Consider the following 12,623-nt stretch of genomic DNA (forward strand, 5'->3'; position numbering starts at 1 on the left):
CATTTCTGACAATGGATTCTCCTAAATGTTACACACTGGACCTTTAAAACAGGATAAACAGTCAATGTATGACAGCTTCTGGCAGACAACCACAACGCTGACGCAGACACAAAGGGGATATGACACCATTGACAGGCAACCAGTGAAACGCATGTTACCTGAATAAAATGACAAATTTCTCTGTGTTTGAACATTGTTGGAAACATTTGGGATAATGGAAGAACTCAAATCAACTACATATAGAACATAGAGCTAGAGTTTATACACTGTTTAATGATTAGAGATTATTGATTAAATCAACTACACATAGAACATAGCTCTAGAGTTTATATTCTGTTTAATGATTCCATGTTGTATATTATACATTTAAATAAATGTTAAAAGAGGTTCAGACAGATTGTAAGAAGTTACATTTTACCGAACACCACACTTTTACATGTAATGCGTATTTTGGTTATATTCAGTCCATAGACTACAGGATTGAAGACTGGCTGACATGTAAGCCAGTATAATGATAAAAAAATGCGCAACATATTTGGTACACGTTTCATATCAAATCTGTTCTGCACTATTTCAAAGAAACAGCCACAGGAAAAGTTGAGCAGAGAAGCAAGGTGAGGTGTGCAGGTGCTGACAGCTTTTTGTCTGGTCTGTTTGGAACCAGAAAAACAAACTTTAAGGATCTTCATGTAAGTGTAAAATATTAAAAGTACAAGAATAACTGTTGTAAAAGTGTAAACTATTCCATAGATATTATTGACTGTTGTGTTGGAGCAGGCCAGTTTGACAATGGAGTAGTTGTCACAGTACACTTTGTTAATGATGTTCCCACACAGTTGTAGAGGAACACTCAAAGATATTAAAATAAAAATAGCAAGAAATGGGTATAACCATGTTAGAGTGATAAGAATGGCAATGTTGTTAGATGTCATAAGTGTGTTATATTGTAGAGGACAACAGATAGCGAGATATCTGTCATAAGACATGACAGCTAAATTACTAAATTGTATACTTGCATATGTGTACACACAAAAAATCTGCAGGTAACAAAATGAAGCAGAAACAGTGTGAATGTCAGAGAGAATCTGAACCAGAAGCATTGGAAACAACCCTGTACTACCATACAGTTCATTTACAAACAGGCTGCACAGAAATATGTACATAGGTTCATGTAAGCTTCTGTTCATACAGATAATCACAATGAGCAAAGAATTTCCACAAACTATAAAAACATATAAAGACATTATAATCAGGAAATATAAGTATTTTAAAACGCCGGTGTCAAAGTAAGCAGCAAGAGTGAAATATGAAACAGGTGTAGAGTTAATCATGATTTACAGGATAATTAAACCTCTTGTACAGACAATACAAACACTTTTGATCAAAGCTACATTACTCGCTTTTAAACTTTAGTGGAGACTATAAATGTTCCAGAGATACCAAGACATAAAGACATCTAGTATATTTCTATTACTACACTCACTGAAAACATTTTGTGGCTTCCATGAAGAGCTGAAAGAAGAGGAGAAAATAAATAAATTAAGCTATTAAACAGTGCAGAACAAGATTATTATTATTATTATTATTATTATTATTATTAAGTTTGAATAAGCAGCGGTATTAGCACATAACAGCAGTTTACTGACAATAAATACATTAATACTGAACAATAAATGTGGCCAATTCCTCAAACTAAGTGAAAATCATAATAACTATTACAGTTAATGAGATTGTCTAAATCCTAATATTTGTCTACTGTGAGTCCCTCCTACCTGAGCTCAAACTCTGCTTCTGGTTCCTTTTAACCTTTTCAAGTCAGGAATCACCCACAGCAACAGGCTGACCTCATTATCAAACCTCCTGTTGTTACTTGTTTCAAGCTGATGTTATTTCATGTTTCGGATTGATTACTGTTAGTAACTTTGACAGATTATCTCAGTTTAAACCATTGACAGTATATAATTAATGGACAGAGTTCCAGGTATGTGAAATGAAGCCAATGTGGAAGGGTCTTAAACTTGCATTCTTTCTAATCTCCAGCAAGAGGCAGTCGAACAAGTGAGAACCTATCGTGACGTCACCCATTGGTTTGTGGAGTCCCGTTTCAAGCCTCCAGTTTGGGAGTGATATACCACAAGTTGAGCTGCTCCTATTGGCTGCTCTTGGTTTGGGGTAGCAACACCCTAAAGCATACACTGCTTTATCGTATTTTTTACTCTAAATGGGATCATAATTTATTAAATTAACATCATACCGTAACAAAGACCCTAAACTAATTTGGAAACTGGTTTACTGAGCTCATAAATGAACACAAAACAATTCTCCAAAAGGCAGGTTTAAGACACTTTCTCATTAGCTTCACTTCACAATTCAATTTCAATTCAATTTTTTTTTGTATAGCGCCAATTCATAACAGAAGTTATCTCAGGACACTTTTCAAATAGAGCAGGGCTAGACCAAACTCTTTATAACATTATTTACAGAGACCCAACAGTACCACCATGAGCAAGCACTTGGCGACAAGGGCAAGGAAAAACTGCCTGTTAAAAGGCAGAAACCTAGAGGGGGGCGCGTTTGAGCATGAGTAGTGAGTAAACGTGTCTTCCACAGCTCCCGCAGAAATCTATCAAATTTATACATTTTGGACCTCGTAACCCTTCAAACTCCGTTGGAAACACACACTAAGTGACTTTACTACCTTATGAGTGGATGAATGCCTCCCAAACCGGCCAAACAACAAAGTGGGAAAGCCACAACACAGGGCGATTAGAACTTCTCGGCTAGCGTTAGCGCAGAAACAGGTGCTAATGCTAATAACATGGACGCGCTGGCAAATGCAGTTACTGCTGTGCAAGCCTCTATCAACACGTTTCGGGAGGAGAACCGGGCGTCTATTGCTTCTTTACACTCGATCCTGAATTTGTATGGCCAACGAATTACTGATATGGAGGACGGGCTGACTGAGTTCGACAAGAGACTGAGCAGCGTGGAAGCTTCCCAAACTTCTCTAGCTAAAGAGAACGGTGCTTTGAGGAAGAAGGTGGCGTACTTGGAAAACTACACTAGACGGCAGAATATACGCATTGTGGGGATATCAGAAAATGCGGAGGACCCGCGACCAACAGAATTCATCACCAAACTTCTCATCGATGTGCTTGGGGAAGACAGTTTTGAGAAGCCGCCGTCGGTGAATAGAGCCCACAGGAGTTTGACCCCAAAACCAGCTGATGGCGACAATAGACCATGGCCATTCATTGTCTAGCTCCATCACTTTCAAACCAAAGAGTTGATCTTACGCCTCGCCAGGCAGAAGGGCCCGCTCTCCTTCAGCGGATCAAGATTTCACTTCTTTCCAGACTACAGCCCAGATGTCAACAAACGACGCACAGCCTTCTCCGAGTCGGTTCGGCCTCTACTACCCAGCCACTCTGCAGTTCACACACAACGGGAAACGTATGAAGTTCACCGACCCTGTGGAGGCGCTGACCTACATTAATAACAATGCTATTGTTGATAACGGACGCAACGCCTTACACACTGCAGAGAATGGTGATTGAGGTAACGTTGATGATTGGGTCAATGACGCCAATAACCACTTAAAAGAGATGGTGGTATCATTAGATATGGTTATTCTGCCATAATTTCTGACAGTATTTTCTATTTTTATAGTATTATTTTATTAGCATTGTTCATAGTGGCAGTGAACGTTTTGTGTGTGAAGGTGTGTGTACACATCACACGTAACGCTACATGTGTAGGCCCTCCTAAATGCTTTATTTATTTTTTTATTTTTTATTCATTTTTTATTTTTTATTTTAGTTTTATGATCACCACCGGTCTCGCTACAGTGACTTTCTACCGTCTATGGATATCACGGTTTCAATAATGTGAAATGATGTCACAGGTCATTTAATACACTGTTGGAGAGGTTCATCAATGGTTGAAAAAGGTATCCATCACTGCGAGTAGCATGCAAATGCAGGTTTGCAGTAGTTTGAAGTTTTCTGGGGGGGATAGCCTTCTTAAGGCTTGTTTATGTGTTATATGTAGTAATTTTGATGTGGTATTTGTTCTATGTATAGTTTGTGCACCTATCCGGCTTTTTTATCATCTAAATGGGGTAGACACAGGTATCTTTGAATTGAGTGGTTCTAATGACACAGAGTAATTCACATCTTGTCCCAGGTAAAGATGACATGAAAATTATAAGCTGGAATGTGAAGGGTCTGAATCAGACAATCAAAAGAAAAAGGGTTCTCTCTCACTTACAATATCTTGGGCTTGGTATTGCTTTCCTACAGGAAACCCACCTTCAAAATCGAGACCAGTCTAAAATTCACAAAGAATGGGTGGGGCAGATGTTTCATTCACAATTTAACTGTAAAGGTAGAGGAGTAGCTATACTCATTCATAAAAAGATTCCTTTCGTTGTATCAGACACTATCTTGGACCAAAATGGCAGATACGTGATGGTTGTGGGAGAGCTGTTCCAACCTCACTTAGTATTGGTTAATATTTACTGCCCAAACTTTGATGATGATTTTTTAAAAAAGATGCTAAGCTCCATACCTAATCTGGATAGTTATCACTTGATTATGTCTGGGGATTACAACCTGGTGATGGATTCTGTCTGGGATCGCTCTTCTCAGTCTGTATCAAGGCCGTCTAAATCTGTGCAAACAATCCAGTCGTTCATAGATATACATAAACTTATAGACCCATGGAGATTTAAACATCCCACCAAAAGGGAGTATTCGTATTACTCTACTGTACTGTACAGTCATTTTCCAGGATAGATTTTTTTTTGGTTGACCCCTATCTGCTCAGTGTTATTACAGATTGCAAATATGATCCAATCATTATTTCTGATCACGCTCAGGTTAGTATTAAGGTAACTCTTCCGACTCAGAGGACAAAACGGACATGGCAGCTTGACACACTCCTGCTGGCTGATTCAGACTTCGTGAAGTTCATTACAGAACAAATAGCCATACACTACCTTCTCCTTCCTGTTTGGATTCCCTATTAATTCAATTCAATTCAATTCAATTTTATTTGTATAGCGCCAATTCATAACAGAAGTTATCTCAGGACACTTTTCAAATAGAGCAGGTCTAGACCGAACTCTTTAACATTAATTACAGAGACCCAACAGTACCACCATGAGCAAGACCTTGGAGACAAGGGCAAGGAAAAACTGCTTGTTAAAAGGCAGAAACCTAGGACAGATCCTCCGGCTCTAGGTGGGTGGTCGTCTGTCTCGACCAGTTGGGGTGAGAGAGAGAGAGAGAGAGAGAGAGAGAGAGAGAGAGGCAGAGAGAGAGAGAGCGAGAGACAGACAGACAGGTGCACAGCAACAACAGTATTGGCAATGGCAGTCAAGCAGGACCATGGCAGGAGGCTCCACCAGGATCCATGAGAACCTGCGAGACGAGAAAGCACAAGAACTCCGGGGAAGAAGTGGAGTTAGTAACATGCATTAATGGGACATGAATGAGTGCAGAAAGAGAGAGGAAGAGAGTAGCTCAGTGCACCATGGGAAATCCCCCGATAGTCTAGGCCTATAGCAGCATAACTAAGGGATGGTTCAGGACTCACCTGATCCAGCTCTAACTATAAGCTTTATCAAAGAGGAATGTCTTAAGCCTACTCTTGAATGTGGTGAGGGTGTCTGCCTCCCGAACTACAACTGGAAGCTGGTTCCACAGGAGAGGAGCTTGGTAACTGAAGGCTCTGGCTCCTGTTCTACTTTTAGAGACTATAGGAACCACAAGTAGCCCAGCATTCAGAGAACGTAGTGTTCTAGAGGGGTAATAGGGTACTGTGAGCCCTTTAAGATATGAAGGGGCCTGACCATGAAGAGCTTTATAGGTGAGGAGGAGGATTTTAAATTCTATTCTACATTTTATAGGGAGCCAATGCAGAGTAGCTAGTACAGGAGAGATGTGATCTCTTTTTCTAGTTCCTGTCAGTACTCGTGCTGCAGCGTTCTGAATTAATTGGAGCGTTTTAATGGACTTATTGGGGCAACCTGATAATAAAGAGTTGCAGTAATCCAGCCTTGAAGTAACAAATGCATGGATTAGTTTTTCTGCATCTGTCTGTGATAGTATGTGTCTAATTTTTCTAATATTACGTAAATGAAAGAAGGCGGTCCTAGAGGTCTGCTTTATGTGGGAGTTAAATGACAAATCCTGATCAAAGATAACTCCAAGATTCCTGACAGGGGTGCTAGAGGCCAAGTTAATGCCATCTAGAGTAACTATATCTTTAGACAGTGAGTCTCTAAGGAAACAAGAATTTCGTTTTTTTCTGAGTTTAACATCAGAAAATTGCAGCTCATCCAGGTTTTTATGTCCTTAAGACATGTTTGTAATTTAGATAATTGATTAATTTCATCGGGCTTGATCGATAGATATAACTGTGTATCTTCTGCATAGCAATGAAAGTTAATGGAGTGATTCCTAATAATGTTGTCTAAAGGAAGAATATATAAAGTAAATAGTATTGGTCCAAGTACAGAACCTTGTGGAACTCCATGACTAACTGTAGTATTTATTGAAGATTCATCGTTAACATGTACAAACTGAGAACGATCTGATAAGTATGACCTAAACCTTAAAGTGTGATTCCTTTAATGCCAATCTGCCGATTGATCATAACCAGTAAAGAAGTGCCAATTGTCATGAACCTGCTCTAGGATTATGACAAAGAAGGGAGACCACACAGAGATTGTAAATGTTCAAAACAAAAAGAAGTTTAATTAAACAATATTCACTGTCACAAGTCACAATATGTATATGTACGTCAGTGAGGTCAGTAGTGTAGTGAGTGAGTGTGTGGACATGGGTGAAGTGTGTCTGTCCCAAAAGGTGGTGCATGTCTCCAAAGACTATCCAAAAAACAAAGACCGCAACAAACCAGGAACCTGGTCACCAACCAGCCGTTTACAAAGAGCAGCACTCAGGACACACCAGGTGTAGCCCATCTAATGGCCACACCCTCTGCCACTCTGTCTCCTGGGGAGAAGGGAAAAAGACCCAGACCAACCAGAGAAGGGTGGGGTCATCACACAATTAAGGGTACGACTTCTTTAAGCAGTCTAGTTGGGATGGGGTCTAAGAAACAGGTTGATGGCTTCGATGAAGAAATTATTGAAGTTAATTGATGAAGATCGATAGCAGAAAAACAGTCTAAATATATATATGATTTTACATTACTTAAAGTTCCTGAACTTGGAGAGCCACTGATAACTGTTGATGGCAGTTGGTGATAAATTTTTTCTCTAATAGTAATAATTTTATTATAGAAGAAGCTCATGAAGTCATTGCTACTTAAGTTTATGGGGATATGTGGCTCAATAGAGCTGTGGCTCTCTGTCAGCCTGGCTACAGTGCTGAAGAGGAACCTAGGGTTATTCTTATTTTCTTCTATTAGTGCTGAGTAATAGGCTCCTCTGGCATTACGGAGGGCCTTTCTATAAGTTTTAGGATTATCTTGCCAAATTGAGCGATATTCTAATAATTTCTAAGAGCGCCATTTCCTTTCAGATTTCCTAGCTATTTGTTTTAACTGGCGGGTTTGGTGGTTGCACCATGGCTAGTTCCTTTGTTTTAATATTTTCCTCTTTATAGGAGCGATAGAATTCACAGACCAAGAAATCTCTGCCCACCATATATATTGTCAGTGGCTGATGAAAGTAGATGACCATGTCATGCTAGCATTTTGCAGATGGAAAAACTAGCATGGCCATTTTCAAGGGGATCCCTTGAGACAAGCCACTTTATGCTAATCCCATGTACATTTTGCTGTATTTTGCATGTGGTGTTATTTTGGCCTAGTGTGGCCTTTACAATTAATTTGGTGACTCCGCTAAACCAGTGACGTAAAGACAAGAAAAGTTGCACCAGTTAAAATAGTAAAACTCTGTCAAAATATAATAACTCTCAAAAAATCATTCTCCAAAAGAAAAAACACTTCCAAAGGTGTGAAACCATCACTGACTATATTAAAATGCACACTGGGATATGGTGCCATTATTCAGGCTTTAGGAGCATTCTTTGAACATGTATACAGCATGCGGCTGTGGCTCAGAGGCAGAGTGGGTTGTTCCTCAATCGGAAGGTTCCATGTGCCGAAGCGTCCTTGAGCAAGATACTGAAACCCAAATTGCTCCCGATGCCGTGCATCGGTGTGTGAATGTTAGTTTCTGTTTGATGGGCTTTGCCATCTCTATGTAAAAGGGTGAATGTGTCTGTAATGTAAAAGCGCTTTGAGTGGTCAGAAGACTAGAAAGGCACTATACAAGTACAGGTCCATTTACCATTACCATTGAGAATGTCTCATTTGTGATTTTTACCGCCTGTTTATGGTCAGCTCTGTGCTTTGTAAACAAACCAACTAGCCAACAGTTCACAAGGACAAAAGGAAAGCCCACATTTCTACTGTTAAACATTATAAAGGACTTGGCTATCACAAGGTTTATGATATGAGGAAAAATCATGCCGCCCTTATCAAGAAGTTGGTTGAATAAATAAAAGTGTGTGTGTGTGAAAATTTTTTATAGAAATCCTCTGTTTTTAACAAAATGCCTCCAGCAGCTCCAGCTGTTCCACTTGTACCACAAGAGCAACATGAAATTTCTCTTGAGATCTTTGTTGGTTACACCTGCACTAAGTTAACTTATCAATCCTCCTTCTCACCAACAAAGCTCTTCATGGTCAGGCCCCTTCATATCTTAAAGAGCTCATAGTACCCTATTACCCCTCTAGAACACTACGTTCTCTGAATGCTGGGCTACTTGTGGTTCCTATAGTCTCTAAAAGTAGAACAGGAGCCAGAGCCTTCAGTTACCAAGCTCCTCTCCTGTGGAACCAGCTTCCAGTTGTGGTTCGGGAGGCAGACACCCTCACCACATTCAAGAGTAGGCTTAAGACATTCCTCTTTGATAAAGCTTATAGTTAGGGCTGGATCAGGTGAGTCCTGAACCATCCCTTAATTATGCTGCCCTATCGTTGCCCTAGCCTAGGGCTGCGTTTCATTAGTCGTTTAACACGCCCTCGTTCACTTGCCCTCGGCACTTGCCCTCGGGGGAATTCCCGCCGCCATCAATTGTCTGGAAAACTGAAGTGAACTTGGTGAGATGGACCCTCGGAGGGCTGAGGGAGCGAGTGAACAACGATGGTCACTCCGAGGTGGATATCACCCACAATGCATTGCAGTTTACGTCATTGCCGCTATAACGCCGAGTAAGGGCAAGTGCGTTTCATTTAAATCCCCCACTCCTGCCCCGCCCACTTTCCCTCCGCGCTCCAAGTGGCCTCCGTGCAACGTATGCTGTTACGTCATACCAAGGGCTGAGGGGAAGTGAACGAGGGGAAGTGGAACTACTAATGAAACGCAGCCATGGTCCTGCTTAACCCCCACTAATATCCATCCAATATTCCATCAGCTGTTGGAAGGTTCCCGGGGAATTATTAAGTCCAAATGGCATTACCTTGAAGTAGTATAGTTGAAACCAGAAGTTTACATACACTGTATAAAAAGACTTTTTTCTCTCTGTCTGACATTAAATCAGATAAAACTTTTCCTGTTTTAGGTCAATTAGGATTACCAAAATTATTTCCATTTGCTAAATGCCAGAATAATGAGAGAGAGAATTTTTTTAGACAATGTTTTTATTACTTTCTTGAAAGTCAGAAGTTTACATACATTTCATTGGTATTTGGTACCATTGCCTTTAAACTGTATGATTTGGGTCAAACGTTTTGGATATCCTTCTCACAATAGTTGGCAGGAATTTGGCCCATTCCTCCTGACAGAACTGGTGTAACTGAGCAAGGTTTGTAGGCCGCCTTGCTCGCACATGCCATTTCAGCGCTGCCCATAAATGTTCAATAGGATTGAGATCAGGGCTTTGTGATGGCCACTCCAAAACATTGACTTTGTTGTCCTTAAGCGACTTTGTAACCAGTTTGGCAGTATGCTTCGGGTCATTGTCCATTTGGAAGACCCATTTGCGCCCAAGCTTTAACTTCCTGGCTGATGTCTTGAGATGTTGCTTCAGTATTTCCACATAATGTTCTTTCCTCATGATGCCATCTATTTTATGAAGGGCACCAGTCCCTCCTGCAGCAAAACAACACCACAACATGATGCTGCCACCCCTGTATTTCACAGTTGGGATGGTGTTCTCAGGCTTGCAAGCTTCCCCCTTTTGCCTCCAAACATAACGATGGTCATTATGGCCAAACAGTTTGATTTTAGTTTCGTCAGATCACAGGACACGTCTCCAAAAATTAAGGTCTTTGTCCCTGTGTGCATTTGCAAACTGTAATCTGGATTTTTTATGTTTCTTTTAGAGTAGTGGCTTCCTCCTGGCAGAGTGGCCTTTCAGCCCATGTCGGTACAGTACTCGTTTCACTGTGGATAACGACACACTCTTACCAGCTTCAGCCAGCATCTTCACAAGCTCTTTTGCTTTTGTTCTTGGGTTGATATGCACATTTCGGACCAAAGCACGTTCAACTCTGGGACACAGAACCCGTCTCCTTCCTGAGCGGTATGATGGCTAGACATTCCCATGGTGTTTATAATTGTTTGAACAGATGAACGTGGCACCTTCAGGCATCTGGAAATTGCACCCAAGGATGAACCAGACTTGTGCAAGTCCACAATTCTCTTCCTGATATCTTGGCTGATTTCTTTTGACTTTCCCATGATGTTACACAAAGAAGCAGTGTGTTTCAGGTGTGCCTTAAAATACATCCTCAGATGTGTCTCTAATTAACTCAAATGTTGTCAATAAATAATCAGAAGCTTCCAAAGACATGACATCATCACCTGGGCTTTCCCAAATTGTTTAAAGGCATAGTAATCTTAGTGTATGTAAACTTCTGACTTTGAAGAAAGTAATAAAAAATTGTCTAAAAAAAAATCCTTCTCTCATTATTCTGGCATTTAGCAAATATAAATAATTTTGGTAATCCTAACTGACCTAAAACAAGAAAAGTGATTGTCTGATTTCATGTCAGACAGTGAGAAAAAAAAGCGTAAGTGTCTTTTTATACAGTGTATGTAAACTTCTGGTTTCAACTGTACAGGCCCAAGGGAAAGATGAAGACAGTTTTTTCTGGCAATGTGACATAATTCAGAGTGAGGTTTTTAGGAGTCAGATATATCGGAGGATGGCTGATTGTGATAGTTGAAAGGAAATTAAGTGATTATGAAACGTCCTTACATTGTTTTTTACACGCAACAGGTAGAGTGTGTTGCTCAAATCGTAAACCCTCCTGCAGTCTTCTCTCATGCTCTCCTCAAAAACTGAATAAAAAATGGAAGTAAATTCAATTGTGGCACGAGCCAGGACCAGGATCAGTCAATGGATAGGTGTTTGGTAAATGGACCTGTACTTGTATAGCGTCTTTCTAGTCTTCCGACCACTCAAAGCGCTTTTACACTATATGCCACATTCAACCTTTCACACACATTCACTCAGTGATGGCAAAGCCCATCGAACAGAAACTGACGCATTTATACACACTCACACACCGATGAATACTTCGACATGTGGCAGGAGGAGCCAGCAATCAAACCAACAACCTTCCAATTAAGGGACGTCCCGTTCTGCCTCTGCACCACAGCCGCCCAGCCTTTTCTATGTTTTGTATCTCCCAAGATGGCATGATAAAGGATCATCATGATAGTGATGAAGAAGCTGTTGCCGTAGTAGGGGGTATGTACTGTATACCTGGATAGGGTTTTGTGAGGTAATTGCATCACTTGTTATACTTTGTCCTCCAAAACAGTGAACTTGGTTGTAGAACTTTAAATTACCTCTCCTGTTTCCATGATTTTGTCATAAAACATCCTGCTGAGCTTTTCGAATGTCCACATCTGTAACTTGGGAATTCTTAGAGGTGTCCCTGTTGGAGTGTAACACAACGGCACAAATGCATTACATGTGAAAAGTTTAATTATTTAGTAGATGCATGCATCAATCAAACAATTGGTGTCAAATTATTGGACTTTACTGAAACTTGTGCAATAAAGTTAATATTAGTAAAATCAGTTACTGTTCTATGAATCAAATACAGTACATCTGAGTATTGTCTGCGTAAAAATGGAAACAGATATGAGGTGACCACATGGGAGCGACTTAACAATTGCAGAGCAGGGTCACCAATACCCACCCAGGTTTCAAGAAGGTTAGAGAGGTTCTCGTGGTCATCTGCCCAGTTGTTGCTAACCTTCTATTTAGTATGTTTATATTGTGGCGCAATGGTTCAGACTTTAGATGCTGTAGAAGCACAAGACTGCAATCTTTACCTTAATCCCACATCGACAGCCCCCCCACAGACACACACACATACTGGAGAACCTCTCTGAGTTGCTAGCTTGGCTACAGCAGAGGTGTCACACAGAAACTTTTACAAACAATTGTCAAAGGGCTCCTGGTGACTGTAAAATCTCCAGCGGGCTCAAACACACAGAGTCTGACAGCAACCGTTGATTAGCTCTGACTAACAGCCGCTGGTTCTGCTACGCTGCTGTGGTCAGTCACACGCGTCCTAAAGTCACTGTCCTTTGCAGCTTTCTGATGTGCTGTCTTCTTCTGCTAGAAC

The 12,623-nt window shown here is 40.6% G+C and overlaps 1 protein-coding gene across 2 annotated transcripts; it reads right to left on the reverse strand.

Moving 5' to 3' along the window:
• Window positions 1–320: 320 nt before the first annotated feature.
• Window positions 321–2,060, reverse strand: LOC127363062 (olfactory receptor 52D1-like). 2 transcript variants are annotated; one of them, XM_051399512.1, is made up of 2 exons: window positions 1,773–2,060; window positions 321–1,512 (listed from the first exon to the last, which is right to left on the reverse strand). In XM_051399512.1, exon 2 carries the CDS (start codon window positions 1,329–1,331, stop codon window positions 408–410), a length of 924 nt encoding a protein of 307 aa, XP_051255472.1. In that variant the 5' UTR covers window positions 1,332–1,512; window positions 1,773–2,060; the 3' UTR covers window positions 321–407. The 2 variants fall into 2 exon arrangements, with proteins under 2 accessions (XP_051255472.1, XP_051255473.1); XM_051399513.1 differs by lacking the exon at window positions 1,773–2,060 and adding an exon at window positions 1,720–1,742.
• Between the last annotated feature and the right edge of the window lie 10,563 nt (window positions 2,061–12,623).

The sequence above is a fragment of the Dicentrarchus labrax genome, unplaced genomic scaffold (genome assembly GCF_905237075.1).
Source record: "Dicentrarchus labrax unplaced genomic scaffold, dlabrax2021, whole genome shotgun sequence".
Lineage (NCBI taxonomy): Eukaryota > Metazoa > Chordata > Actinopteri > Moronidae > Dicentrarchus > Dicentrarchus labrax.

Excerpts from the sequence above, each read along its gene's own strand:
- LOC127363062 (XM_051399512.1), bottom strand. The coding sequence starts at position 1,331 with ATGATTAACTCTACACCTGTTTCATATTTCACTCTTGCTGCTTACTTT.